The 27,816-nt window shown below is 42.3% G+C and overlaps 1 protein-coding gene across 6 annotated transcripts in view; it reads right to left on the bottom strand.

The window, feature by feature from the left end:
• Positions 1-27,816, bottom strand: part of dclk2a (doublecortin-like kinase 2a) — a 51,656-nt gene that overhangs the window by 12,203 nt on the left and 11,637 nt on the right. For 5 of the 6 annotated variants that reach the window (XR_008571995.1, XR_008571996.1, XM_054781359.1 and 2 more), the window contains exons 2-8: positions 25,673-26,034; positions 8,238-8,367; positions 6,564-6,662; positions 6,179-6,229; positions 6,013-6,101; positions 722-803; positions 151-259 (exon numbers count right to left, since the gene is read on the bottom strand). Coding sequence is in view for 4 of the 6 variants with exons in the window: in XM_054781359.1 (XP_054637334.1) it covers positions 151-259; positions 722-803; positions 6,013-6,101; positions 6,179-6,229; positions 6,564-6,662; positions 8,238-8,367; positions 25,673-26,034 (922 nt within the window). In the remaining 2 variants the exon portion in view is untranslated. The remainder of the gene's footprint in view (positions 1-150; positions 260-721; positions 804-6,012; positions 6,102-6,178; positions 6,230-6,563; positions 6,663-8,237; positions 8,368-25,672; positions 26,035-27,816) is intronic. The other variant, XM_054781360.1, reaches the window with a different exon arrangement.

A 27,816-nucleotide genomic window follows, 5' to 3' on the forward strand; every position in this document is an offset into this window, starting at 1 on the left:
GCACAGACAAGAGAAAAACGTGTGTTCATGTCTCACATAAGGATTGTGGATGATGGTCAAAATTCCAAAATAGTACAGTTTCCTTTAACGTCTTTTACCACTTCCAGTGGAGTATGATGTGAAGGGTCATGTGACATCCATTGAGCCTACCTCTCCACACACTCCATGACCACGGCAAAGTTGCCATCTCCGATAACTTTGCCTACGGCGTACTTGTCCAGGATGGTGGAGGACAGGCGGTCGGCATGGTTACCATTGACTGCGCACCAGAGACAAATGAGACATGGACAGTGTCAGCTACTCAAGTAACGTTGTCCTTTCACCTCTCCTTGCTTCCTCTCCTCTTCTGTTCAGATTGCCTTTCCTTGCCTACTTTGCTGGCTTCCTTTCCTTTTCCTCCTCCTGTTATCCACATGCTCTTTTCTGTCCTTGGCAATTGAAAAGGGAGTGGGTGAAAGGGAAAATAGAGAGAGGGAGAGGAAAGGAAGCAAAGAAGAGGAGATGAAGGGGAAGAATGGAAAGAAAAGAAGAAGATGGAGAAGAAGCTAAAAGAATAGAAGAGGAAAGGGAAGAAAGAGAAAAGGGAAGCAACAGAATGGAAAGAAAAGTAGAAGGTCGTCTATCATTTGAACAGACGGACCCTGAACTGGAAAGGATGAGGAAAAAAAGAGACAAGAACTTGAACTCCAGGAAGGAGGAGATGAAGTTGAACAGGACGCACCCTCTGGATTGCGTGTCTCCCCCTGGTGGTTGTTCAGTGAAGCTTTGATGTTTGAACCGGAGATGTGGCGTGAAGGATTGATCTGCAAGAAGACAAAACAATAATAGTAACTTGCTTCCATATTGTCTTCACAGTACACGTGATTTATTTAATGTGTGTATATTCTATTCTTAAAGTCATGTGGTTAAATGATGAATCCAAACATCCTGCCAAGTCAAACAAGGAATTCTGTGACTTGGTCTGCAGTGGACGAGGCCTTTGCCACGTGGATGCATCAGACACATCCTCTGTCAGCGTAGTCCGGACCACCAATAATCCACCAAAACGTTAGATTAACATCTGAAAGTGCCAGCAAAGACAGCACAAACATGAACATGTTGCTGCGTGCCCTTTCACCACAATATTCAGTTTCATCTATTTCAAGTGTTCAGTGACACTTGAAAAAGTTGGTACATAAACCATGAACGTGATATCCACTTCCCCGTGGGACAAAAATGGGCTTTGAACTAACCGCATTGCTTGTTAGTTTTAAAAACAAAATGTCACTGTGCTAAAAAGTCACATTTGGAATCCGAAAACGAGAAGCTAGGTGAATAATTCTAGCAAGCTGGCTAGCCAGCTAACTGCCGCCAATGACAGCTAGGCAAAAAGTGTAAACAAAGATGCAAGTAAAGTCAAACAGTAACAAGTTGGCATTGATTGGCGTAGCCTGTGTCAAGCTGTCAAACTGAAGCCATTGAGGTTTTACAGACTAGTGTTGATTCTCGTGGCAATATGGGAGGTGCACCCCTTGTCTGGTTAATGTGTTGGCAACCCTACGCGACACACCCGCACGCCGATTTTTGTGATTGAAAGGCATTTCAAAATCGGCTGATACTAAGTGGCTGATCGATCTGAGCATCCTGACCAATAACCAATCAATTTAAAAAAACACACACACCAATGACGTGAGATTACCTGTACTGTGTCGTAAGGCGTAAGAGTGAGCAAATAAAGAGTTCCTTTTCTCGTGCATGTAAACATGTGTTGTCAACAAACATGGTATTGATGGCGTGGGATCTCCCTACTGCCTCTGACACCTTGCATGCTAGCTAGCTAACGACGAGAGAAAAAAACATCCATTCTCAACACACCAAACCCCACCAGCCACCCAAAACACCAGCATTGCCACAACGGCACCCTGAAAGCCTACAAAGACGGCCACGGCCCGGCATCCTCTACCACCTCCAAAGATGCCCCCCCCCCCCATCGGCTAGAAAACCATTCCAAGCCACGATTTCTACTTCTGAGTCACTGCTATCTTTTTATATTCCGTTAACATTAGTAATGTCATATTTACAACAATATGATATTAAGGTATTGAATGCCAATGCTGCCTTGCTTTTGTCTTTTGGACATTCAGGCTCAGGTTGTTATACGCACACCAGGTTGACAGCCTTTCCACCTCATCCCTGTATGCTGCGTCGTCCCCATAGTGAATAAGTCCCACCACAGTGGTGTCTTCTGCATACTTTATAATACTATTGGTGGGGTGGATTGGAGAGCAGTCATGGGAGGGGGCTCAGTACACAGCCCTGTGGTGAGCCGGTGTTCAGTGTGAGTGTGGAGGAGTGGGAGGGGCCCAGTTTCACGGATTGTTGGCGGTTTGACAACAAGTGTTTTATTCAATTGCAAGTAGACAGGGGGATCTGTAGTTGAAGCAATTTGTAATGTAAAATGTCCAGGATGATTGTGTTAAATGCAGAGCTGAAGAGCATCCTCACATAGCTCTCCTTCTTCTCCAGGTGGTTAAGTGCAGTGTGACGTGTAAGGGCGATGGCATCCTCCGTGGACCGGTTAGCCTTATAGGCGAACTGGTAGGGGTCAAATGAGGGGGGGAGGCAGTCTCTGATGTGTTGTGCTACTGATTGCTCCAGGCACGTCATGATCACGGATGTCAGAGCAATGGGTCTGTAATCGTTGGGGCCGTGTATTGTGGGTTTCTTGGGGATTGGAATGATGGTGGAGGCCTTTCGGCAAGTGGGAACGGTAGCGTGCATCAGGGAGAGGTTGAAAAGTTTTGTGAGGATACCTGACAATTGATAAGCACAAGCGTTTATCACCACACCTGGAATGCCGTCTGGTGCCGCAGTTTTCCTTGATATCACCGCCTTGAGATTCTTCCTCACCTCGTGCTCATGGAGGAAGAGAGGTGGGGTGCTGGAAACAGGGGGGACGGTGGCTGTGGAGATGTGTGTGTAGTGGTAGTCTCAAATCGGGCAAAGAAGTTGTTTAGCTCCTCTGCCAGGCCACTGCTGTTTATGGAGGAAGAGGGGAGAGGGGCTTGGCCTCTATAGTTAGTTAGGGCCTGGATGCCCCTCCACATCTGTCATGAGTTATTATCCTGGAGGTATCCTTCTACCTTCCTTTTGTAATAATTCTTGGCCTGCCTAATTCCCCTCCTTAGGTCAGCTCTAGCGGTGTTATATAGAGCTCTGTCCCCTGACATGAAGGCTGAGTTTCGAGCACTGATCAGACTCTGGATTTCACTTGTCATCCAGGGATTTCTGTTTGGAAAGACATGTGTTTTTCCTCCGTGACTCTGTCTGTACAACACTTAATGTAGAAGAGGACGGACTCTATGTATGTGTCCAGGTCTTGATCCTCAAAAATGCTCCAAACCATACAGGAGAAGCAGTCCTGTAACTGGTTGAGAGCATCTTCAGGCCAGACCTTGCCGGCCACTGTGGACCCTCTACAGTTTGCATATCGCCAGAACCGGTCCATGGATGATGCAGTCAACACTGCCATCCACACAGCCCTTTCTCACCTACAGGGCCAGGACACATATGTCAGAATACTATTTATAGACTATAGCTCTGCTTTTAATACAGTCAGCCCCCACAAACTCTCAAATAAGCTCCTCACACTTGGCCTGTCACCCACACTCTAACTGGGTGTTTAACTTTCTAACAGGCAGGCCCCAGTCAGTCAGAGTCCACAATCGCACATCCAGCTCAAGAATTGTGAGCACTGGGACCCCACAGGGGTGTGTGCTGAGTCCGCTGCTCTACACGCTCTTCACCTATGATTGCGTGGCCTCCCAGAACAACACCAGCATCATTAAATTTGTGGATGACACTACAGTCATCGGACTGATCACTGGTGGTGTTGAAACATCATACAGAAGAGAGGTGGCGGACCTCATAGCTTGGTGTCGTGATAACAATCTCCTTCTCAATACAGATAAGACTAAAGAGATTATCATTGACCCAAGAACAAGGGAAAAGGAGCCGCATAGACCCCTGTTTATTGATGACACTGAGGTGGAGAGGGTGAAAACCTTCAAGTTCCTTGGCACACACATCAGCGAGGACCTCACCTGGTGTCACAACACCCAACAAATTATGAAGAAGTCCCAAAGGAGACTGTACTTCCTGAGAAGACTGAGGAAATTTGGCATGTCCACCAAAATCCTTAGTTGCTCCTACAGATGCACTATTGAAAGTGTCCTTACCGCCTCCATCACTGTTTGGTACGGTAACTGTACAACACGTGATAGGAAGGCACTCCAGCGGGTGATCAAGACCTCACAGAACATTGTTGGGGCAGCCCTCCCCTCACTGCAAGACATTTATAAAACTAGAGTCCTACGAAGAACACACAACCTCATCAAGGACAGCACACATCCACAACACTCATTATTCACACTCCTACCGTCAGGCAGACGCTACAGGAGTTTGAAGTCCAGGACCACAAGGCTGGCAAACAGCTTTTACCCACAGGCCATCAGGCTTCTCAACGAAGCACTCACACACTCATAGCACTTTATTTATTTATTTGTATTATTTATCTGTACTAATGTTGTTGTTGCTTAATTTATTGGTATTTATGTTTTTTATGTTCTTATTCTTTTTCTTGTTTTCTTTCTTTTCTTGGGAGAATGAACAGAATAAGAATTTCATTGCATAGTATAACTGCTGTTTTACTATGCATATGACAATAAAACTCTTGAATCTTGAATCTTGACTTTGACAAAAGAGACATGGCTTGGTGTAAGCGTGGGCAGGACCATGAGAGCTCTTTTTACTAACTTTAAGTCTGTACTGGCACTTGGTGGGTTGCTCACTAGTGTCGCTGTTGGTGGTGAAAATTGTTTTAGCACTCCTTTCTGTTGTGAGGTTTACTGGAGTCTTCACTTGACCTTTGCTGCTGTCCTTTATATCTCCAAAATAAGGATGTAGCGCAACTTTAGCTTGTGTATTGATAAACTTGACAAGGTCTTTAAATTTGGGTCTTTGAGATTGTTTCTCCTGGATTCCATAAGCAACAGTCCTCCACCTCTCCCTCAGCTTATATGGAAGCTTATTAACAACGGCACGCATGTTAGAAACGTGATCCAACTCCTCCATATACTCCATGTCTGTCATTGCATTGCCACAGCTAGTGAGGAAGAGAGCAAGTGCGTTGAGAGCCTCACCATCCTCTGCCTTGATTGTAAGCCAACTCAAAGCTTTGTTTATGTATGCTACAGAGATCCTAAATTCATTTCCAAAATGTTCTTTTAAAAGCGTCTTTGCTTCACTGTAGCCCTGGTCTGGATCCATGTGTAGACAATTTCGTATTAACTCCCAAGGCTGTCCACTGGTGTACTGTTCCATGAAATACAAACAATCCTTGTTGCTCTCCACCATGTTCAAATGCTCTTATAAAGAGCCACCAGACGCTCACCATCGTGCCCCTCCTCCAGGCCTGGCTCCAGTGGGGGGCCCCGGTGACCCGGGTCCGGGCAAGGGAAAACGTGGTCCAATGTTTTTTTCCACTCTTTGTCTGGTCCCTCACCCAGGACCTGTTTGTCGTGGATGACCCTACCAGGAGCATAAAAACCCCTGACAACTTAGCTCCTAGGATAATCGAGACACGCAAACTCCTCCACCACGATAAGGTGGTAGCTCAGAGAGGAGTTTATTATTATTTATAATTCTTTATTATTCTCAAGTATATTTTTTCTTTCCTTCATAGGTGTATAAAAACTTGATTCCTAATGTACAATTTCTAGATTTAGTAGTAGTAGTAGTAGTAGTACTTTATTAATCCCACAGCAGGGAAATTCATCTGTTACAGCAGCAAGCAAGATACACAAGTATGTACACAAGTAAAGAATGCATAGTCATTGACAGATTGTTCTAGTGATATTGATTCCTTTTTTGCACTCTACTCTAAACTCTAAAGTTACAGCTGGCACGTCAGTCACACATGTCATAATGGGATAGTGGGAAATAATATGATGGAATTTGCGTTGTTTTCCTCACCTTGACAGAGGGGAGGCTTTGACGGCTGGTGGGGGAGGGTATGGACAACTTGGTGGGCCTTGTTGTGGAAATGTGACCCAAACCATTTACTGTGTAAAGAACAGCAAATCTCTAAAAGTGAGTCTGGGTTTAGGACAATTTATTTGTGTGCATGTCTTCAGCTCACCTGGCCATTTGGCCGGAGATGGACTTGTGGAGTAGTGGATTGCAGACCTCGCTGAAACATGAAAGATGGACACTCATTGGTTTAATCAGGGTCTCTGCAACAAGTCAAATGTAAGACTTATTACGACATTAGGGTTGCAGTAACGAGTAGCTGCACCATCCTTGTTAGTCATCTGAAAAATGGGTTTGGGCATGTTTGATGCCATTGGTTTCAGGAGGCTAGTGGAATATTGCTCCAGGTGGTGAAGATGGCTTCATGGAGGGCATCCACTGTCTGGAACCGATTTTGTAAATTTCACTTGCCATGCATCCTCGATTGGTCTCAATTGGAATTAGATCAGGGGAACACGCAGGATACATTAAAAGAGGGTAATTGAAAAGCTTACCTGCACCAGAAGACTTGCCTCGTCGCGGAAGCCCAGGACTCTTAGCCGTCCGATTGGCAGTAAGGGAACGACTGTATGACGACTTCAGCACTTTACACTCTGTCGACACAAGGCACTCAACATTTAAATATCCTTCAAACTAGGGGTGTCTTAGAATAGTCAACTATTCAACGATTCGATTCAGAGGAGTCTGCTTCGACTATCAATGTTACAGAGTCATATGAAAATATCATGTGATCAAGATTGTAGCATTCTGACGACATGGGGGTGTCCACAGCTGCTGCTGAGCATGCATTTATACATAGAACGTCTGTTTTTATACAAATTCTGATACAAATTTTGATACAAATTCAGCCTCATTTGTGTGTCAATCAAGAATTGAAAATGATGTGTGTGTTTAACAGAAGGCCTATACGGCGTGTACACACAGTGAAGCCCAGCATCTCTTCCAGATTTGCAGTTTTGCAGTTATTAGTTTGCTCTGGTTTAACATCTTACACTCAACAAGGGCTTTTGGATATTGGATTTTGCAGCACCAACATTTTTATCACCAATCTTCGACTCATCCCTGAGATCTCCAGAGTATTGGAGTCTACACACACCACCCAGCTGTGCGGAAGTGCTCGCCAGAAGCGTCGAGAATGTAAACAAAGGCATGGAAAGCGCCGAGCTCCAGCTAACACTGCACAGATTCTCCTTACCGAGCATTTTTCTTGCTAATGTGCGGTCTTAAGCAGCGGTTGGCAGCCTGCGGCTCCGGAGCTGCGTCTCTTCAGCCTCTTTGTTGTGGCTCCCTTCGCAATGCTCAAATACTATTTTTTTAACACCCGAGTGGGGAAAATGTGCATTTTTTAAATGAGTTTAGGATATCCGACTTTCTGTGAGACCGTGAACACATCCTGCCCGAGTTCTGATTGGTGATTAGATGAACATGAAGAAGGGAGGGGAAGCCGGTGTTTGCCTGCCTGCTTTGGTCGAGACGTGACACACACATCTTACCACCCCGCGATAAACTAACCATCAATATATCCCTCCAAAAAGAAACATCTCAGAAGAAAATATGACTTTTTAATTCTGCACAGATTCCTTTGTCTTCTGTGGCAACGATGCTGGCTTACCTTTGTGAAAGATATTCTCAAAGCAAGCACTCAACACTTTCTGAAAAGTAGTCATTTATTTTAAAGTCCATCTACATGTTTAGCGGTGGTAATCCCTGCAGTCCAGCCCTGCACACGATGGGCTCGAACAAGCAACCACGTAAGTCCACTGATTGATGGGCTCTACACACGTGAGGCGACATCGCCTCTAGTCCATTCATTTTCAATGGAACCTGTTCGAAAGGCCGATTATTGCCAGTCTCTGGTCTAGCCCAGAAAGGTGAAAAATGTTCAACTTTTTACTGCTGTCGCCCAGACGAGGACCCATCAGCAGGAGTTTCCTTGACCGACCAATGTGTGGACAGGAAACACATTGGAAAAGAAAAGAAAAAATAATACTTGCCAAAATTTCCCTAGCCCTTTCCCAAAATGTGGGAAGCTAAAAGGGAAACATACACCCACAAATAGACACACACTGCATGCTGTGTGCTCCACTATCTACAAGCACAATCTAGGGACACATGGACTAACACAAACAAGACAAAACACAGGCGATAATTAGCAGTAGCGGGCCTACCAGTCATAAAGGCTGTGGAAGCCTTACCGCTGTGGTCCAACACAAAGTCATCATGGGCGTAGCGATACTTCTCTGGGCCGCACGCGATGAACACGTCATCGTCACCAAAGAAGTCTTGCAGGCATGTGATCTGGAACGACACGCTGTATTTAAAAAATATTCGTGCTAACAATTTAAAAAATAGCGTAGACTGTTAGCTTCCTTCATCGCGAGCGAGCAATGGCAATTAAAGAGAGACATGGAGGATTATTCTAATCTGATTATGACAACAGTCACTCTGATTGCCAATTTTGCTTGCAGATTGGAGGAGAATGTCTTGGTCACGCTGGCAGGAGTGTTTGGAGGGGGAGGAGTGGGGCAGCGCAATGCACGGTGGCTTTTTACGGGTGTGTCAAACATTGGCCATTGGCTGGGGGTCAGTTTGCAGCAGAGTGTGAAGCGGCTGGGATGAGAATCAGCACCTCCAAATCCAAGTTCATGGTTTTCGCTCGGAAAAGGGTGAAGTGTCATCTCCATGTTGGGGATGAGATCCTGCCCCAAGTGGAGGAGTTTAAGTACAAGTTTAAGTGACATCAACAGGAGGATTGGTGCGGCGTCTGTAGTGATGCGGACTGCATTGGTCCGTTGTGGTGAAGAGGGACCTGAGCCAAAAGACAAAGCTCTCAATCTTAGTTCCTACCCTCACCTATGGTCATGAGCTTTGTCTAGTGACCGAAAGGACAAGATCACGGATACAAGCAGCAGAAATGAGTTTTCTCCGTAGGGTTCTCCCTTAGAGATAAGGTGAGAAACACTGTCATCCGAGAGAAACTTCGAGTAGAACCACTGCTCCTCCGCACTGAGAGAAGCCAGATGAGGTGGCCTCACTGGGGAGGTGTTCAGGGCACGTCCGAGACCTCGGGGAAGACCCAGGACTCGTTGTAGAGACTATTTCTCTCTACTGGCCTGGGAACGTCTCAGGATTCGCCGGAAGGACCTGGACGAAGTAGCCAAAGAGAGGGAAGTCTGGGCTTCCCTGATTAGGCTGCTGCCCCTGTGACCCAACCTCAGATGAGCGGTATAAGATGGATGGATGGATGGATGGATGGCTGGCCAGCGGTCTTGGAACACAGATCTACATGTATTGTACTGTAGCTACACCACGTTGCTTACGCAGGGTGATCTAAGGACAAATCACTGTATGTTGTCTTTGAGTCACAATTTCAAATCCCTAATATTCCAGTGACGACTATTTTCTTTGTAAAAAAAAAAAATACCCTATTGAGTTTGAAGGTAATCTAACACAAGATTCAGGGAAATGGGGCCAGAGGTTAAGTCACTCAATAAGCCATCACACTTTTCAACCCATCTTCTTCTGACTTTCAAAGGTTATTTTGTTCTTGGTCTGAGCAAAAACTATTCATTTTAAATGCAATCTGATACAAGATGGTTGGGGTAGTTGCATTGTCACCCTGGTAACCCTCATATAATCTAATCTAATCTTTTTTGGACTTTCAGGGGTTTCTTTTAATTTGGCTGAGCAAGAAGACTGTTTGTTTTAAAAGCAGTTTTGTATAAAAACGGCCAAGCCTCAGGATCAGTCGCTCTGCTGCTGGACGTGGAGTGGTGGGAGAGAAAGAGGTGTAAAAAGAGATGTGTGCACTGTCCCACCCCCACATGTTGGTATCCATGTTATCTTAATCATAGGAATTCACAGTACAGGAAGGCAGTTGGAGGGAGGGAGTGTGGCTGTGAGTTGTGCTGAAAAGGAAATGTCCTCTTTTAGCGGGAGAGCGTGTAGGCAGAAAACTAAAATAGAGTGTGGGTGACACGTACTGTACGGCACAGTCACACAGGGGCGGATTGGCCATCAAGAATACCATGAGTTTTCCTGGTGGACCGACAATTAGGCTGATGGAAGGTGGAAAACGGCCATTCAAGTCAAAGCCTGTTTCCCTTTAAAGTGCCCACAAGCTCATCAATTGGCTAAGATGAATCTTGCTAATGTGTGATAACAGGCCCCGCTGACACTCCATGTGTGCTGGATGTGCACACCAGTGTTTTATTAGCAACTGTAAGCTGTTGACATGTTGGGCCTTTGTTCTGCCTGGGCCACTAGACGTGCTAGACGTGTTTTAATATCATTGCTTTCATTTCAATAACGTTTCAATCTGTGTCTGCGTGCACATGTGCGTGTGTGTGTGTACTTGTGTTTGGTCCCTCGCCGCAGTCCTGCTCGAGCTCCATCAGACAATGTACTCTCACATGGAAAGTCTCCTTAAAGAAGGAGTATCATCCATGTAAGTTTCAACAGTGATATATGTTCTCACTTCTAATGAAGGTGATTTTGTGGTTACTTTTTCAGATCATACAGCCAATAGCAGGGGTGCAGCCAGGAATTGTAGGCCCCATGAAAAAAAAAAGAAATCACGTGCCCCCCCCCTTTTTTTTTACTATTTTTTGGAGTTGCCCTAACATTTCTGCTCATATGGCGCCTGTGGCCAATAGCTCCCATTCTAAATAAATTGAACTTTTTACAGTTAATCCACGTGAACGGTATCGGCCAATCTCACAAAAACACTGATCGGAGCACCCGAACTCTCATCTTTGTGGATACAAACTTTTGACTTTGAAGAATATAATGAAAAAAAAACAAATTATTCTCTCTCTCAAACAGATAGCTCTCTTGCAAACACAAATTATTTTGGTAATCCTCACTGACCTAAAACAAGAAAAGTTTAGTCTGATTTAATATGACATCGTGATTAAAAAAAACATTTCTGTTTTTACACAGTGCATGTAAAATTCTGGTTTCAAGTGGTTGCCAACTACCATTAAGTTGAACATAGCGCCTGTTGGAGTACACAGTTTTGGTTCCGATAATATCTTGGACCTCTCTGCAGTATATGCTAAACATCCATCCATCCATCTTCCATGCCGCTTATCCTCACTAGGCTTTATAGTTGAAATAGGTGTTTCCAATGACGTGCATTGTTAGCTCCCTCATGCTTTCTCTCTTTAGAACGCACACAAGGGAAAGTGAGTGAAAGGGAAAGAAATTTGTGTTCATGTTTCACATAAGGATTGTGGATGATGGGCAAAATTCCAAACAAAGTGCAGTTTTCCTTTAACCTCAATGGTCAACTCGTGTCAGAAAGAGAAAAATATGTTGAAAATACAATGGTTCGTGCTACGTTTCCTCTTGCATTCGCTAACCTTTAACAGCTTTTGTGTCATGGTCTGGTTGAAACTGTCGGAAGATTGACCCCCAGGGTACATAGAGAAGGCGGCGAAGTGCAAAAATAAAAGTAATTTTATTGCACAGGACAAGAAAAAACTAAAAGTGACAGAGGAAAAGCTCTGTGGGAAAAATAATACTAAATATAAACAGGTGACAGTACTGGAAAATCAACAAGGTTCAATGACAGTGACAACCACAATGAACCAGTGCTGCGCATACGACGGCGCTGGTCTTTTAACTGTCACTGATTAGTATTGACCGCAGCTGTGCGGCCACCAGACGTGGAGCGGCAGTTCCTTCCGCCACACCGGAAGCACCGCTTGCCAGAATAATGGCGCAGGACAGGAAGTACACGCTCCTGTCCTGCGAAGCGTGACATTTTGGCCTGTTTACATGCATGAATGCGACACGAGACGGTGTTCATCCACTGTGGAACACATACACAACAATGGACTCGCAGCGATAGGATTTTTATGATGCAAATGTATTACTCTTATGAACGCATATTGTTTTGAGAAGCTAAACTCTTTACTTAAGTGGCCCCGTCAACTAACCAGAACTACGTTCCTCGTCAGCGAAATCTGATCAGAACTGGGCTCACGGTACGAAGTGAGGGGTAAATCAGTGTTGATGCACTACACTGCTGATGGGGATGTCATACAACTTCATGTCAAAAAATCATAACTAGTCCTTTAAATAAAAATCACAATCAATCACAATATTTCTAATTTTGAATCAGTGTCACTTTCGTTATTGTCTGAATATTAAAAAAAGGATAACTCACCAGGACATACTCTGCAGTTGACCCTGTGTGTCAATGCAGATGTCAGCTCATTTGCATATACACTTCCTTGATTGACTTTTAGCAATATTGCGTGTGGAATACGCTGTTTATGTTTAATGGAGTGCAATGTTTTGTGGGAGCTTGGTCAAAGTGGATGTTTTGGATGCACCAAAATGCGTTTGGCGCACAATGAGGTGTTAAACTTTGGAAATCACAGCAGCTGAAACGTAAGTGTTTTGGTATGGTGTGTATTATTTATTTCACTGTCTTTCTCACAAACATTTTCATGCCGATGCACAAACGGGCTGAAATTGACATCAGATGGTGTTTTGTACAAGAGGCACAAAGACAGTATTCCACACTGTTTCCTCTGTTTATACAATATGTTTGCAGTATATTTTCACATGGCTATGGCTTCAAATCACTCTAGCTGTGCATAATGACCCTTGAAGTGACTGCACTGTCGCTGATACGCCTGTAAATACTCCCATTCACTGGTACCCCTTTCAGGAGAATCACCCATTTGTATTTGCTTGCTTGTTACTCCTCACGACACTCTGTGTCTACACTCGCTATCGCCTTGCTAGTGCCAACAAACGCATGCACATGTCAATCGAGGCCGGCATAATTATCGAGTTCGCTTTTATTTATCGTACAGTTAATTGATTTATTGATTATCGGGACAGGCCTAAAGGAAAGTGAAGAAAATTCTTAGCTACCTCAGCTATATTGTGCTAAATGGATGGACGTCTTGCTAAGATTTAGGACAAGGATCTAGAAAAGTGGCACAGTACAATTTTTTTTAAAATAATGACTACTTAGGAGGCGACAGTACTGTCAAATCTCATCTATTCCCTGTTGATTTCACCCAGCACCCACCCAAACACACAAATCAAGGACATGGTGATCAATTACACCAGGGAGGCGAATTAATCGCTAAAAGAGAGCAAGTCTGAGGTCATTAATGTTACAGTGAAGGACGAGCGACGAGGGCATCACTGTGAATATTGGGATGGACAAGACAGTTGGAGGTTGTACACGGTGCAAAAGGAGGCCATCTTTGTCACAGAGGATTAATCATCACTTGACCGGGAAGGTAAGATAAAGCCTTGTCAAACCCCTCTCAAGCCCTGAAGACGATAAACCATGCATGTGTAAAATTTGTTTCATTAATTACCTTTAACGGCACTATTTTTTTTGATGCGCCATTAACATGCGCACGTCCTGTTTGACTCTCGGCCCACACCGTACTTTGACGAAATACAGCAGTGTTGCAGTTGATGTTGAGCCACAGGCAGGAAGAAATATTAAGCAGAAATGGACAAAAAGAAGGCTATTTAGAATGGTAAGTTTATTTTCAAAGCCCTGGCGGATGGCTCTCTCCACAAGACCAAAAGTATTTGTATCTACTGCTGGTATGAGTTGAGTTGTCACGGAGTACATCGTATGTAGAAGATTTCACTTTCATGTGCAGCTGCCATTTTTAAAATTGGTTTTACCTAAATATTCAAGTATACCCATAAAGATAAATTAGACCACTTACTGTAGATGAAAAGAACAAATCCATTTTTGATAAACTACTGTAGTGAGGAAAAATACATAAAATGCACACGAGGGTATTTTTTTTTCCAAACCCTGTCTGAACCTTCCCAGAGAAAAAAGACAGCAGCATCGCCACAAAATTCTAGTCGGAGACACTGGCTAATTATCTGAAAGACTGATTCCGCTGTGATGTCACCTGTCAAAAGATAGACACTAGGGATGTCCCGATCCACATTTTTTGGCTTCTGATCCGATCCGATTGTGAAATTGAATATGGTTACAAAAATAGCTCTTCAAAGCATTAAAAATAATGCAACCAAAGTATTGCTGAATTTACTTTTTTATTACACGGCATGACCATTTGCATATGCACTTCCTTGATTCACTGTTATCAATATTGTGTGTGGAATACGCTGTTTACGTTTAACAGCGTGTAACATTTTGTCAGAGTTTGGTCAGAGTACATGTTTTTGGATGCAGCAAAATGCATTTGGTGCACAATGAGGTCTTATACTTTGGAAATCAAACGTTAAGTTCCACGTTCCATGTTTTGTAAATCTTATTTCATTGTCTTTGTCACAAACGTTTTTAGGTCACAAAATGAGGATGCCGAAATTGCCTTCAGATGGTGTTTTATACACAACTGGCACAAAGAAAGTATTTGATTGTGTAGTACACAACACACTCACTACTACACTGGCTAAGGCGTAGCAAAGAGACTGGATGACTGACAGGAGGGTTCACTCACTCCGTTCATTCAGCTATGCGCCCAGGTGTTGAGACAGATGCACGGAGTGAACCCTCTTCATCCATACTGTTTGGTTGACAAAAAGGAGGAAAACAAACATGCATGCTCATGTCAATTTATCGAGGCCGGCAAAATGATCACGTTCCTTTTTATTTATCGTGTGGTTAAGTGATTTATCAATTTCCTAATCCAAATTTCCAAAAATAATAGCTAGGTGTGGCTAAAAATTAAAAAAAAAAATCATTTCCACTCTGGGGCTGGTAGTAACTGGCTCATTTTTTCTGTTAAATTTGGACAAAATGCTTGATGGAACAGTGTTGGGGTCACATTGCATGGTCCTCATGTGGATAGGTTTGCTTTGACATTGCTGAAAAGGTTACTGAAATAAGATAGTGTATTGAAAACAATGCATGCGTCAAATGCCTTCCCTACAACACACTTGTGGATGGAGTGGGGTTCCCCATGCTTGGTTAATGCTTTACATGCTTTACAACAATATATACCTTAGAAGACAGTGTTTTCATCTTTAAATAGTGTTAAGAGGGTCAGCTAACCTCACAAATGTAGAAACAATCGCAGAAAGATGAAAGATTAGAGATAAATAATGGCTGGTAGGTTTGAGCTCAGCTGCCTTGTGTTGGATATCATTAAAAACCTAATTGGATTATCTCGACGGTTGTTGCTTGAACATTAAAAGTTAGTAGAACTGCAGTTCTTTGTCCTGCTACAAGTATATGGGGCAGCTTTAAGTGATAGCTACTCAAATACCATTTGTCGTGTTTGTCTTTCCAACTTTGCGGAGGGAACAAGCACTTATCGGCATTATTAAATTCAAGTCGTCCAACAGTAGAAACAATAAGAGTGATCCATGGGGGTTCTGGTTCAGCAATTCGGTGCCAACTGAGGCTGAAAAGAACGTTTGAGAGGCATCAGTTGACATCACACAATAGAGCACCATTGTTGGACTTCCAGATGCTCTTCCTCACTGACTACCACGCACCCCCAAAACAAAACCGCCTCTCTATGTGCCTGCCGGCCTTTTTGTTTTTATTGTGTTTAAATGTATGCTTTATAAACATAAATGTCAGAGTGTTGGTTACAAGAAAACCAAGTCCGTTTCCACTTGAATTGTGCTGGATGGCGCTCCTGCCATGCTAAGGACAATGGGTGCCGGGCAACCATTCAAATTTCTTGGCTGTTGGTAAGCGAGACCAACGAAAATCAGGTGGCGAGGTGGTGGCCTTGTGCAGCTCTCGCTGGTTTGCCTGCCAGCATTGTCCTCAAGTGTGAAGATATCAGCTACTGTGCATTCACGTGATAAACAATGTGAGAAGATTCAAAGCATGGTAGTATACTGTATGTACAGTCATAGACATGAGCTCACTGGTAACATTAGTGCTGCTTTAGGGTATTGGGGCCAGGAGGGTGGTGGAATTATTAGAAGCGTCACATGAGACGAAGCCGTGGTCTATCAATGTCACACTAATGGGACGCAGACACTGACATCCCTTGGTTAGATCGATCAAGTCGTCGAGAGCAATTCTGAAATTTTTACAACAGAGACTGACTCATTATCTCAGCATACTCATAGGGTGACAATTCATGCAGCTGGCGTGGGATCGATTCCCACTGAACACCCCATACGCAACCGCCTTGTGATTGATTGGCAACCAGCACAAAGCGCAGTTTTAAGTCAACTGAGATAGGCTGCATTCAAGACCCAAAACAAGATACGTAGTATAGAAAATGAATGAATGGATGGATCAGTGGCACTTCCTTTGTTCAATATTACAAAACCATAGATTTACACTTGATTGTGTTGCTTTTTTTTTCGTGTCATACATCAGCTTTACAGATGCCATGTTGGTCCCTTTTGTATGTTGCAGTGATTGTATTTATTCTCCTAGTAGAATTAGTATCTCCACTCCCTCTATTACTATATCTGGAAAACTGACAATAAAGAATCGTGTATCTTGTAAACGTGATCCATATACAATTGCAGTTACAACAATACTATAACTTCTCGCTGCTATGACACACATACTCCACAGAGAGTAGAGATGAGTGAGTGCACCACTTTCTGTATCTGTATCTGTATCTGCATTCGGAGTGTGCAGGGCATAAACCGCAAGTGGACATAGTGTAACCGAAAAGGGGTGGGTCTTAAATCGGTACATTATTTTAAGTCTGAAATTGACATGGATTGATCAGAAGTTGCTATGTTTATTGATTATTTTTCAGCTATATGCGTACTGTGTAAGTGATCTGTAAGACTTTATTATTTAATTATTTTTAATGATCTGTGCGAAGTTGGTGATTCATTCAAACATCCAGCGATGGCAAACAAGGAAATAATCTGTCAGCCTTGTTCACTGTAGTTTTCTCAAAAGCACCGCGTTCAGTACTATGGGCAAAGATTTCCAACTGACTTTATATCACCAGCCAGATTAGAAGCAAGCAGATGGGGAAAAAAAAAAACACCAGCAGTGTCCGAAGTAACACTAGCCGTTTACAGCTCTGTCTTGTCAAATGCACTGCGTATGTAACAAAACAAGTCTACCAACTAACTTTAAATATCATACAAACCGAAATAAAGAATGTGAGCTGGAGTCGAGCCAAGCAAGCAGACAGTCACTGTCTGTATGGTGTCTGTGTGTGAAAGAGTGAAAGGCATGGCTCCTCTCTCTGGCTGTAGCGAGGCTGTCTAGGGCGGGGCGGTCGCTGTGTGTGACTGGCCAATCACAAAGCGTAAAGAGTGAATACATAAGTAACCAAATGAGTATTTTCTTTCATCACGATTATAGATAATGACGATCTATACTCGTGTCATGCTCGTACTCGAAAAAAATGCATTATCCGTTACCGATACTCATTTTTTGACATGAATATATATTAATTGGACACATTACAGTTTCATCAGACTATCCAGTTATGGAAACATTACATTACAACACAAGAGAAATTTGTGTTTTTATATTAATTTCATTCACATTTTTTAAGAGGTATATTTGAAGGTATATTTGTATGTAACAGTTTGGGTGTCTGCTCCATGTAATTGATTATTTTATTATTTTTTTAAACTTTTTTTTTTTCTTGAAAACAATGTTAAGTAAAATACTGTATGAATGGATATACTGTATGTAAAAGCTATATAGATACATATATAGCTTATTATTTACGCACATTAGTTTGAAAACAATTTAAAATATCATAAAACTGTTTCACTGCACTTTATTTTGATAAACATGCACCGAAATCGCCTTTCTGTCATGTCGGCACTTGCTCATGTGTGACTAGAAAAAAGTATGCGTCTTGTGTTGACATTCACTTAGTTCTTTATTATCGTGCAAATAAATAATAGTCCGTAAAATGTGTAGTTAATTGATGACAGCTTGTCACGCGCGAAGCCTATCCATGTCAGCGTGTGTGATCGCTCACGTTTCAATCTCATTCGACTTTCTAGCGTCTTTTACGCATTTTGCATTGACTCTCTGGTGGTAGCTAGGTAGATCACAGGCGAGCTAGAAGTGGCTATCATGTTCATGCTAACTTACTTTTTGTCGCTTAACACTCGGTCTACCAGAATTCTGCAACTACTAGAATGACCATAGCAGTCATTTTGACTCTTTGTATATAATTTGGATTATCATTAAAAAGATGTAAAAATAAATTGGTGGAATAGGTAAAAAACACATCAGGACACTAAATGAAAACTATAGTGATTGAGTGTTTGATTGAATTGACACAACATAACTTCTCTGCAATTACACATGCAAACTCGAACTTCAACCATTTTCTCTGAAGCAAGGCTAAAGCCTCCATAGCTGTCACCTTCTTTCTACTTGTCATTTTTTGTCTCTCTTGGGTTTAGAGTGAAGCTACAGCTAGGTTTTAGCATCACAGAGCATAAAAAACAAACAGCCAATAGGGCAGGAGGAAGGGCGGGAAAAATGTAGCAAATAGTGAAATATGACACCCCCTGTAAAAAGCAGGCAGTCAATTTGACTGCTATGGTCATTCGAGGTAGTAATACTCAATACTCTTTTGTGTTTTGAAATTTTAATGATAAAACAATGTTAGAATAAAATATACACACATTTAGGAAAAGTCAGGGTCCTATGGGTACATAGTTTTTTTTAACCAAGTTATGACATTGCAAATTTTGAAAACAGTCAAAATGACTGCCTTGGGAGTTCGAGTGTTAAGTGTCACTTAACTTAATTTTGCTTTGTTGTTATCATTATAACACTTACGGCTTGTCCGACTGAGAGCCTACACAGACTTATGGCTTGTCTTCAAAACACTAGTTATGTTACTAAGTTGTTCAGCAAACATGTAATGTGTGCAGCTTTAGTCAGTGATGCTACCCCAGGGGTCTCCAACAGGTAGCTCATTTGCTAGCAGTAGCTCACCAGCTGATGTTGAATAGTTCACCAAAGAATATATGTGTCACCTCTTGTTATTTTTTTTTAAGTGTTCTATTCAAACATGACACCTGTATTTAATGACAAATGAGCACACTGAGTGGACTTTGTAAATAAAGTACAATTAAATACTTGCAGCCACATAAAATAGTTCACCACTCCTTTCTTTTTGTCAATGTAGCTTTAATAATGCTGCAAGTTGGATACACCTGTGGACTCACAATTTATACAGGACAGATTTCTATAAAAAAATATTTAAATTGTTATTTTATTTTGTGTATTGTGTTATTTTGAATAAAAAATATATTATTGAACAATTAATTTCCCATGTATTAGTTTTAATATATAACAGGCATCAAATAAAATTTTGGTTTGTGTCAAATAGCACAAAATGTTGTACTTTTGTACTAGTCACATAGTACTATTGGACTAAAGGCTACTTTTTAGACTCTCACTTTAAGTGCTCTCAGGAGCTTTGCCATTAAAAGTAACACTTTTGCAATGTTTTCCATTCATGTTCTGCTGGTTGTTGAAAAAACGTTAAATAGTAGTAGTAGTAGTACTTTATTAATCCCACAGCAGGGAAATTCATCTGTTACAGCAGCAAGCAAGATACACAAGTATGTACACAAGTAAAGAATGCATAGTCATAGACAATGCATGCAATGCATAGACATAGTGAAATACAAAATAAGTTCATAAATAAAGAAATAAGTCATAAAAATTGTAATTTGTAATAATAAAAAAAAGAATTTCCAACCGCAAAGCAGCAGCAGCAGTCCCATGCAGCCCACCACAGCTTGAGAAATTTCTCAGGGAAACCGTGGCTTACAGTACTATTGTGGTCGAGGTTCTTCCAATATGGTTGTCCAGTTGCAGTGTTTATGAGCAGAGATGCTCGATATTGGCTTTCTAACAGATATTGCCTGGCGCTTTATTACTGTTCACAGATTTCAGATACATATACAGTATATATTTGCATATAAAATATTTTGTTTCTCAAAACTTGGGGTGGCCAATGGCATATTGTAGAAACAACATTCAACAAAAAAAAGGGAAAAATTGAAGAAAAAAAGGCTCAGTCTAACTAGAAAATGCTGACATTGTCAGGATTGTGTGCTGCTTTGCTGCCCTCTGTACCGTCTGTTGCAGCACACTGCCTGAGCCACTGAGAGTAGCTACCGTATTTTCACGACCATAAAGCGCACCGTATTAAAAGGCGCAGTCTCAGTTACAGGTGCTATTTTTGTATTTAACACATACACAAGGCGCACCGTATTACAGGGCGCAGGTATGCATGGTATCGTGTCGCTCAAAAGTCAGTGAGGAAGCGACAATGTTTATTTCTTTAGATAAATTAAGAGCAGAACTCTCATTCAGTTTATCAAAGCCATTTGAAATCAGGATGGTCATCACTCAACACAACAGTGTCAGTCATGGTGCACAACTAAAAACATCACACAGCAACGCAAAAACAGGCAAGACACTACCGCTACTTTTGCAGAACAATACCTAACAACTATGTAGCTCAAAAATGTAACTTTAAGAGCATTTGCACCAAAACACTACCGCAAAGCACGCTGGGGAACAGGAAGTGCTCCCAGCGACGCTACAATACGCTAGCATGCATGCTATTGTATGTTTTTAAAAAGCCAGCGAGAGCAAAACTTGAGTTCGGTTGTACTTTATTGAAGTATTTTACAATGTACTCACGCTATTTTTGATCAATCCTCATCCATAAATACATCAAAGTCCTCATCTTTTGTATCCCAAATGAACAGCGGGGCAAGTTCTCCATCAAACACAGGTTCCCTGTCGTCATTGTCAGTCAGTCTCGTTGCCGTGCGGCGCCTCAGAAATGATGCTGGCTTTTGTGAAAGCTCGAACAACAGTACATCAGACACGTTAGCACAAGCATCCTCAATCCATTAGTGAAGCTGTGTTCGCTAGCTGTCATTCATCGCTCCCACGCCGCTCGCAACTTCACTTTAAACGCCGTGTTTACACCGATGTCCAGCAGTTGGAGTTCCTTTGTCAAGCCTGCCGGAATGATGTTAAGCTCCAAGTTAATTTGCTGCACTTGTGACGTGTGTGAAAGAAACATCCGGTCTCTTTCCGTACACGTCACTCAGCCAGTCAGCCATTTTATCCTCGTTCTTCCTTTGATTGGTCCGGCTGGAAACTTTTCTTCTTCTTAAAAACCACCACAGGTAGCAGTTTCTGTCCATTACCATGGCAACCAAGCATAACAGTAAAAGCCGACTTCTCGTGCACCGTTGTGTGTGATGTCGAAAGTGAGCGGCACGTCGTCCATGTTGGTGATATAGTTGGGTAGTAGTTGTCTGCAATGTTTTTACTGTAATAGGAACAGAAGATGGCCAGCTTTCCTTGTAATCCGCTGGATGTTGCTGCACCACGGTAGTCCTTGCCCGGATGGATAGATGGCGCCATTTCATAAAATATACTGATATACAAGTAACTACTGGGGCGTGCCTGTAGCGTCCTCAGTCACGTCCACGTCCCTTTCCTCTATACAAGCAGCGTGTCGGCAGGAGACGCTCCCAGTCAGTTGAGTGGAGCGCTTATAAAAGTCACACAGTAACACTGACAGACAGAACTCGGTACACACATATGGCGCTCCGCATTATAAGGCGCCCAACCCATTTTGGACAAAATGTAAGACTTTTAAGTGTGCCTTATGGTCGTGAAAATACGGTAATTGAACACACCTGATCTCCATTAGAGCTGCTACATAAGCTGTGTGCAGACTGCTCTCCAACGCCAGATTGTTTCCTCTCCTTGCACTGTGACTAGGTCCTTCTAGTTCACTTGTAACTTGTGTCTGGGCTCTCTGGTCATTGCTTTATTCCCTGTCTTGTGAGTACCTGTTCCCCCGTCTGGTTATCTCCAGCAGTAGTATTGTGATACTATTCTGCTAGTTTTTGTCAGCAGCTCTTTCAGTTTTTGCACCGTGTGTTTTTTCCTGCATTTGCAGTGTTTTTCGTTAGTACTTCCCGTGGCTAGGTCCGGAGGTTTTTCTGTTGTACTTTGTATTTTGTGTTATGCCATTTTTGTATTCTTTGGACAATTGTTGTATTAAACCTTTGTGTTACACAAAACCACTCTGCATTTTGGATTCCATGACCACGGCCTACCGCCGTTCTTGACAGACATGTTGATATAAAATAACTACCGTAAAGCACCGTGTATAAACCGCACCCGTGTATTAACCGCACCCCCTTTTTCAGGCTCACAATGGGGAAAAAAACATTTTTAGTTCATAAATGCTTCCCAACTCTCTCATCTCAAATCAACATGCGTAAAGGTACTAAGCAATTTCAAAAAGAAGAAGAAAGGAGAAATCTGCCGTCCATCAATTAATCTGCAATGGAATTACATAATGCTGCATTGCTTCAGTGTGAATTTGAATAAACTCCAACGTTTATTCAAGCATACACAAGCATTTTCAGCAACTGTACAGCAGAGAGCGCTAAAGTCAAAGCAACTGTCTGACCCACAGACGGCTTCCCAAATGCGCTTCTGGTCAATTTCTCCCTGTATTTATATCCAAATTCTGGCCTAGCAGACCCAAGCGTCCACAAACTTGCATCTAGCGGCGCCAAACTTTGACTGGGCATTGTTGGAGGGGTGATGAGCTATGATGAAAATTGGCCGTTCATAATATTTTGTGCAGCTCAAAACTTTCGGAGCGGTAGGAGGGACCATCAGCGGTGGCCGAGCAGATATGGCGTTGCCTTAACGGGGTCCAACTTCTGTTAAACGGTGGTGAACGAGCGGTGATTAATTTTTTTCACCGCTCCAGGAACGCTACAGCAAAGTTGAGGCGGTGTGACCGGGCTTGTAGTACGAGTGATCTTCCGCTGAAGCGTTGTAGAAGCGTTGTCTGACATTATTTTTCGGTCCCAGTCTGGTCACAGACCTGTCATCGTGTATAAACCACACCCCGATTTTTTGCTTCTTAGAGGTGGAAAAAAGTGCGGTTTATACACCGTGATTTACGGTAATCACACGATGCTTTGTCTTTAAACATAACCACTAAACACAATGCGCGATGCAGACATTGATGATTATTAATTGATTCACTAATATCAATAATCAATGCCAACGGAACAAAAGAAAAAAAAGGAACAAAAAGACGGAAAGCGGAAATGCCGCACAGACAGTTTATGGTGGTGCACCTAAGACGCTACCAGAATGGCTGAGCGTAAACTGTGACCTGCAATCGTTGGATTTAAAGAGAGTGTCTGGAAGCACTTTGGCTTTCACGTAGTTGAAGGTAAAAAAGAGCCAGACAAGCAAGCTTTGTCATACAGGCTTAAAATATTTTGTGAACACGACAAATATGAAAAGCCATATAGCATGTTTCAATTCGAACTAGGAGGAAAAACAGCCAGCTGAAGTTGCTGCCAACCAGAGAACCATCAAGCAGGTGATAACAAATTTTCCACCCAACTCGGAAAAGGCGATGTTATGTCACCGTAACAGTGCACTTCACTACTGATGACTGGAAGCTAGCGTCTCATGTGCTAACAAACGAGGAATGAATGAGCGCCATACGGGTGTAAATATGGCTGAGCTGTTCAATAATGTTGCAGAGGCATGTTGATTTCTTGTGGCCTATTCATTTGCATTTTTTGTATTATTTGTGAATAAAGGGCAGCCTAGTTTTTTTGGTTATTCATAATATACTAACATCTGCAAGCATTATTGTTAATAATAGTAATAGTAATCCGACAAATATTTTTTGCATAACAGCTGTTTTTGACTTTGCTATAATAATATTAATAATATTTTGCTATAGTATGATATACTTTGCTCATGATTGTTTGAATTCAGAAGTCATTATTATTTATTTATGAATAATGGCAGATTTTTGTATGTTGGTTACTCAGAATATGCTGAAGATTGTGTTAATTTTATACATGCTGCTATTGGCGCAATTTACTTTTCCTGCTGGTTCTGTGCAATGGGAAATATATTGGTAGATGTAACCTTCCAATTCCGAAAAGATAATGAAGTAAATTCATCTGTTTCATGTTTATTTTAATTGTGGATCATTACAAATCTGCTTTGTCTTAGTAGTACAGAGTGAGTAAAAAAAATTATATATAGAAAAAATTACACATAAAAAAATTGACAAACTACTGATCACAAAAAAAGATCCATCGAGACGCATCCATAATTATTTTACCATCGCATTGCAGGCCTCTTAATCGTAATCGCATCGAATCGTGAGGTGTAAAATGAAAAAATAAAATTATGAACATTTGCTTAGAAAAATCCACGTAACATTTTGCACAATGAATAAAACTTTAACACGATAAATCAAGTAAATCTTTGCTTTTATGACATCAAATCTAAACTGGATTGGTTATATGTCACAAATGTGTTTTCTTAAATTTTGTTATGTGAAAACAACAACTATATCTTTTGTAATACTGTAATATAAGAAGAATGGTGATAATCTAACTTTATCTGTATGATGTCATGTTTTTATGCAGATGGGATAGCATTAATCTTTTTTAACTGGGTGGGTCTCATGTGTTTCAGCATCTCACCTCATTCGTAACACCAGAGTTGAGACTTTCATTACCAGTCCCAGATGGATGGATGACAGCTAAGACCGCCTCACATCAACTAACCAGCAGGGGGAGGAGGGCGAGTTGAACGAGGTAAACCTAAGTTACGCAAACGACAGAAGGCTCAAATGTGCATTCATTAGGGCCTGGTTGAACTGTGGCGTGTAATTGTGTGTGCTGCATTAAATGAGCTGTAATTACCAAGGCTGTTGACCACAGCTGAAGACCATCAATCTTTGGGCAAGAGGCAGGGTACACCATGGACATGTCGCCCATAGGGATGTAACGATTCATCCACTACATCAATGTATATTCCTATGATTCAACTTCATCAATCTGTGTTCAGCAAGTTGCCATTCCGAACGACATATATCGATTTAAAATTTAATAATGAAATGTAATCAATTGATTACATCGATACTAGGAAATAAAGCATTGAATTTTTAAAGCACAGCAGGCTTTATATGGATGTGTGTTTTTTTAGCACTTGATAAAGACATTAAAGGTTACTCGATTCAGTCTGCCTGTCTGTGATGTCATCGCCACTCGCCAGCACACAACATAAGCATGGCGGATGGCAGAGGATAATAAGAAATCCTACTTGCCGGAAAGGGACTTATCACAGTCTGGTCTGGAACCAATTAACCACTATAAACTGAACTTTTTAAATTTCAGATGCTAAATGCAGTCCATCAGATGGGGGGATGAGGAGTATCAGAGGGAGCGGCAGGGTGTGGCAATATGGAGCAGGTCACAAATATATGCTGGTGCAAGGTTATGAATAGCCTTGAAAGTAAAGACGATGCGGTCAAAGAAAGCTATGTTTTCCTTTCCACTTTCTCATGCACTCCAAATCATTACTCAAGTTAAAAAGTGAGCATGTTATATAAAATGATTTTTTTTTTTTTTATGAGGGAAATAGCATCCTCTCTCCAATGAACACCTGCTTCCAATTAAAGCCCCATTCTCTTTGCAGTCTAGGTAAATAAATGCCCCAGCTATAATTCCAGCATTTACAGAAACAGCAATGTAGAATACAGATCTGCAACCTACAGAGTCTTGACAGGAAAACTTAATGAAGTAAAACTAAATCAAAGGAATGAAACAAGCTACTTACCTGCTTGCCTTGCAGTGTGTACAGCCTCTTGACAGCTCCAGAGTCCAGCTTGATGGCGTCGGTGATGTCGGTGAGCACCTGCTCGAAGGAGTGCGCCGTCTTCTTGTTGAGCAGGACACGCACGGCCTTGCGGGGTTTGACACCACTGCGAATGACGGTGACCAGTTTGGGTTTGATGAAGTCCTTGGGCTCGCGATGCTGCTGCTGCTGCTGATGATGACGATGCTCACTCTTGGACGGGACGAGCGACGAGAGGGAGCGTGACGTGCCAGTCTTGCTGCCAACTGACCAGTTGGGGTTGACGTTCTTAATGTAGTCCACGCATCTGAAGGGCTCATTGGAGGCGCACACATAACTCTCGCCTGGAAGTAAGACACAAGATCACCAGACCCTCAAACCAGAGATGTCAGACAAAAAAAAAAAAAAATAGTATGACCTCAGCTACTGTACCACGGCCATCTTGCATCATATAACTGCACTGATGCAAATATAAGACGACCCTAACTATAAGACAACCCCTTCAGGTCACTGGTGTGTGTGGCAGGAACAAAAGCTTGCACTTGCTTGGGGAGAAGTCAATTGACGCCACCTGCTGGTTTGCATGTATACATGTCTCAACACTGAACATAAGACGACCTACATAGATAGATGTTTCACATTTTTTCTAGGGATAAAATACTGTCATTCATAAAAGGTACTGAACACCATAACTGGGAAAAACCCACAAAGTTTGCGGACAATAGGTTGAAATTTACAGCGCTGAAAATCTCCCTTAGAATCAAGCACCAATAGTGATCTCGTATGTCTTAATCTATACAGACGTGGTACGGAGACACAACTAGGCTACCTCCAACAGCTGATGCAAAAAGTTTGAAGATGAAATTTTAGATTGTACCCAATAATAAAAAAAAAAACTAAAAACTAAATGATTATTGTAATGACTGGGGTTCCTGCTTGTTTGGGACTTAGTTAGATAGATACTTTATTAATCTCCAAAGACATTAATACGGTAATATTGATTATTAGATTATATTAGTTATATGAATAATATGAATAATATTGAAAGAGGTTAAAATTTAAAAATCGTTGGATGAGAGTAGCTCCCAGAGCTCCCCCCAGAGGACACTGCGAGGGACACGATCAAATGCCTTTTCCAAGTCCACAAAGCACATGTAGACCAGTTGGGCAAACTCCCATGTACCCTCTATACCCTCCATAGGATGGGTAAGCCACAAAAGTTCAGAGCTAAGGAGGCTGGTTGTTCACAGAGTGCTATGTCCAAGCATATCAATGGAAAGTCTAGAGGAAGGACAAAATGTGGCAGGAGAAGATGCACCAGCAAAAGAGATGACCATGGGCTTCAGCGGATTATCAAACAGGGAAGATTCAAGAATCTGGCAGAGATCCAGAAAGAGTAGAATGAGGCGGGAGTCACAGCTTCAAAAAACACTACATTCAGATGCATACGGGAGATGGGCTACCACTGTCGGGTTCCTCGGGTCAAGCCACTTCTGAACCTGAGCCAGCGTAGGAAGCGTCTCCACTGGGCCAAGGAGAAGAAGGACTGGACTGTTGGCCAGTGGTCCAAGGTCCTCTTTTCCAATGAAAGTAAAGTGTGCCTTTCATTTGGGAATCAAGGTCCAAGGGTTTGGAGGAAGATGGGTGAGGAACAGAACCCAAGCTGCCTGAGGTCCAGTGTGAAATATCCACAGTCCGTCATGATTTGGGGTCCAATGTCCGTGCAGGTGTTGGTAAACTCTGCTTTCTTAAATCCAAGGTCACCGCAACAGTCTACCAGAATGTTTTAGAGGACTTCATGATTCCTTCTGCTGAGGATCTGTATGGAGATGCAGATTTCATCTTCCAGCAGGACCTGGCCCCTGCCCATACCGCCAGAAGCACCAAAACCTGGTTTGATGCCCATGCCATCACAGTGCTTGACTGGCCAGCCAACTCACCGGACCTAAACCCCATTGAGAATCTATGGGGTATTCTCAAGAGGAAAATGAGGGACACCAGACCCAACAACAAAGAAGAGCTGACAGCAAGCATTAAGGAAATCTGGGCTTCCATAACTCCCTGGCAATGCCATAGGCTGATTGCTTCAATGCCACGTCGCATCGAGGCAGTGATTAAGGCAAAGG

The sequence above is a fragment of the Dunckerocampus dactyliophorus genome, chromosome 7 (assembly GCF_027744805.1).
Source record: "Dunckerocampus dactyliophorus isolate RoL2022-P2 chromosome 7, RoL_Ddac_1.1, whole genome shotgun sequence".
Classification (NCBI taxonomy): domain Eukaryota; kingdom Metazoa; phylum Chordata; class Actinopteri; order Syngnathiformes; family Syngnathidae; genus Dunckerocampus; species Dunckerocampus dactyliophorus.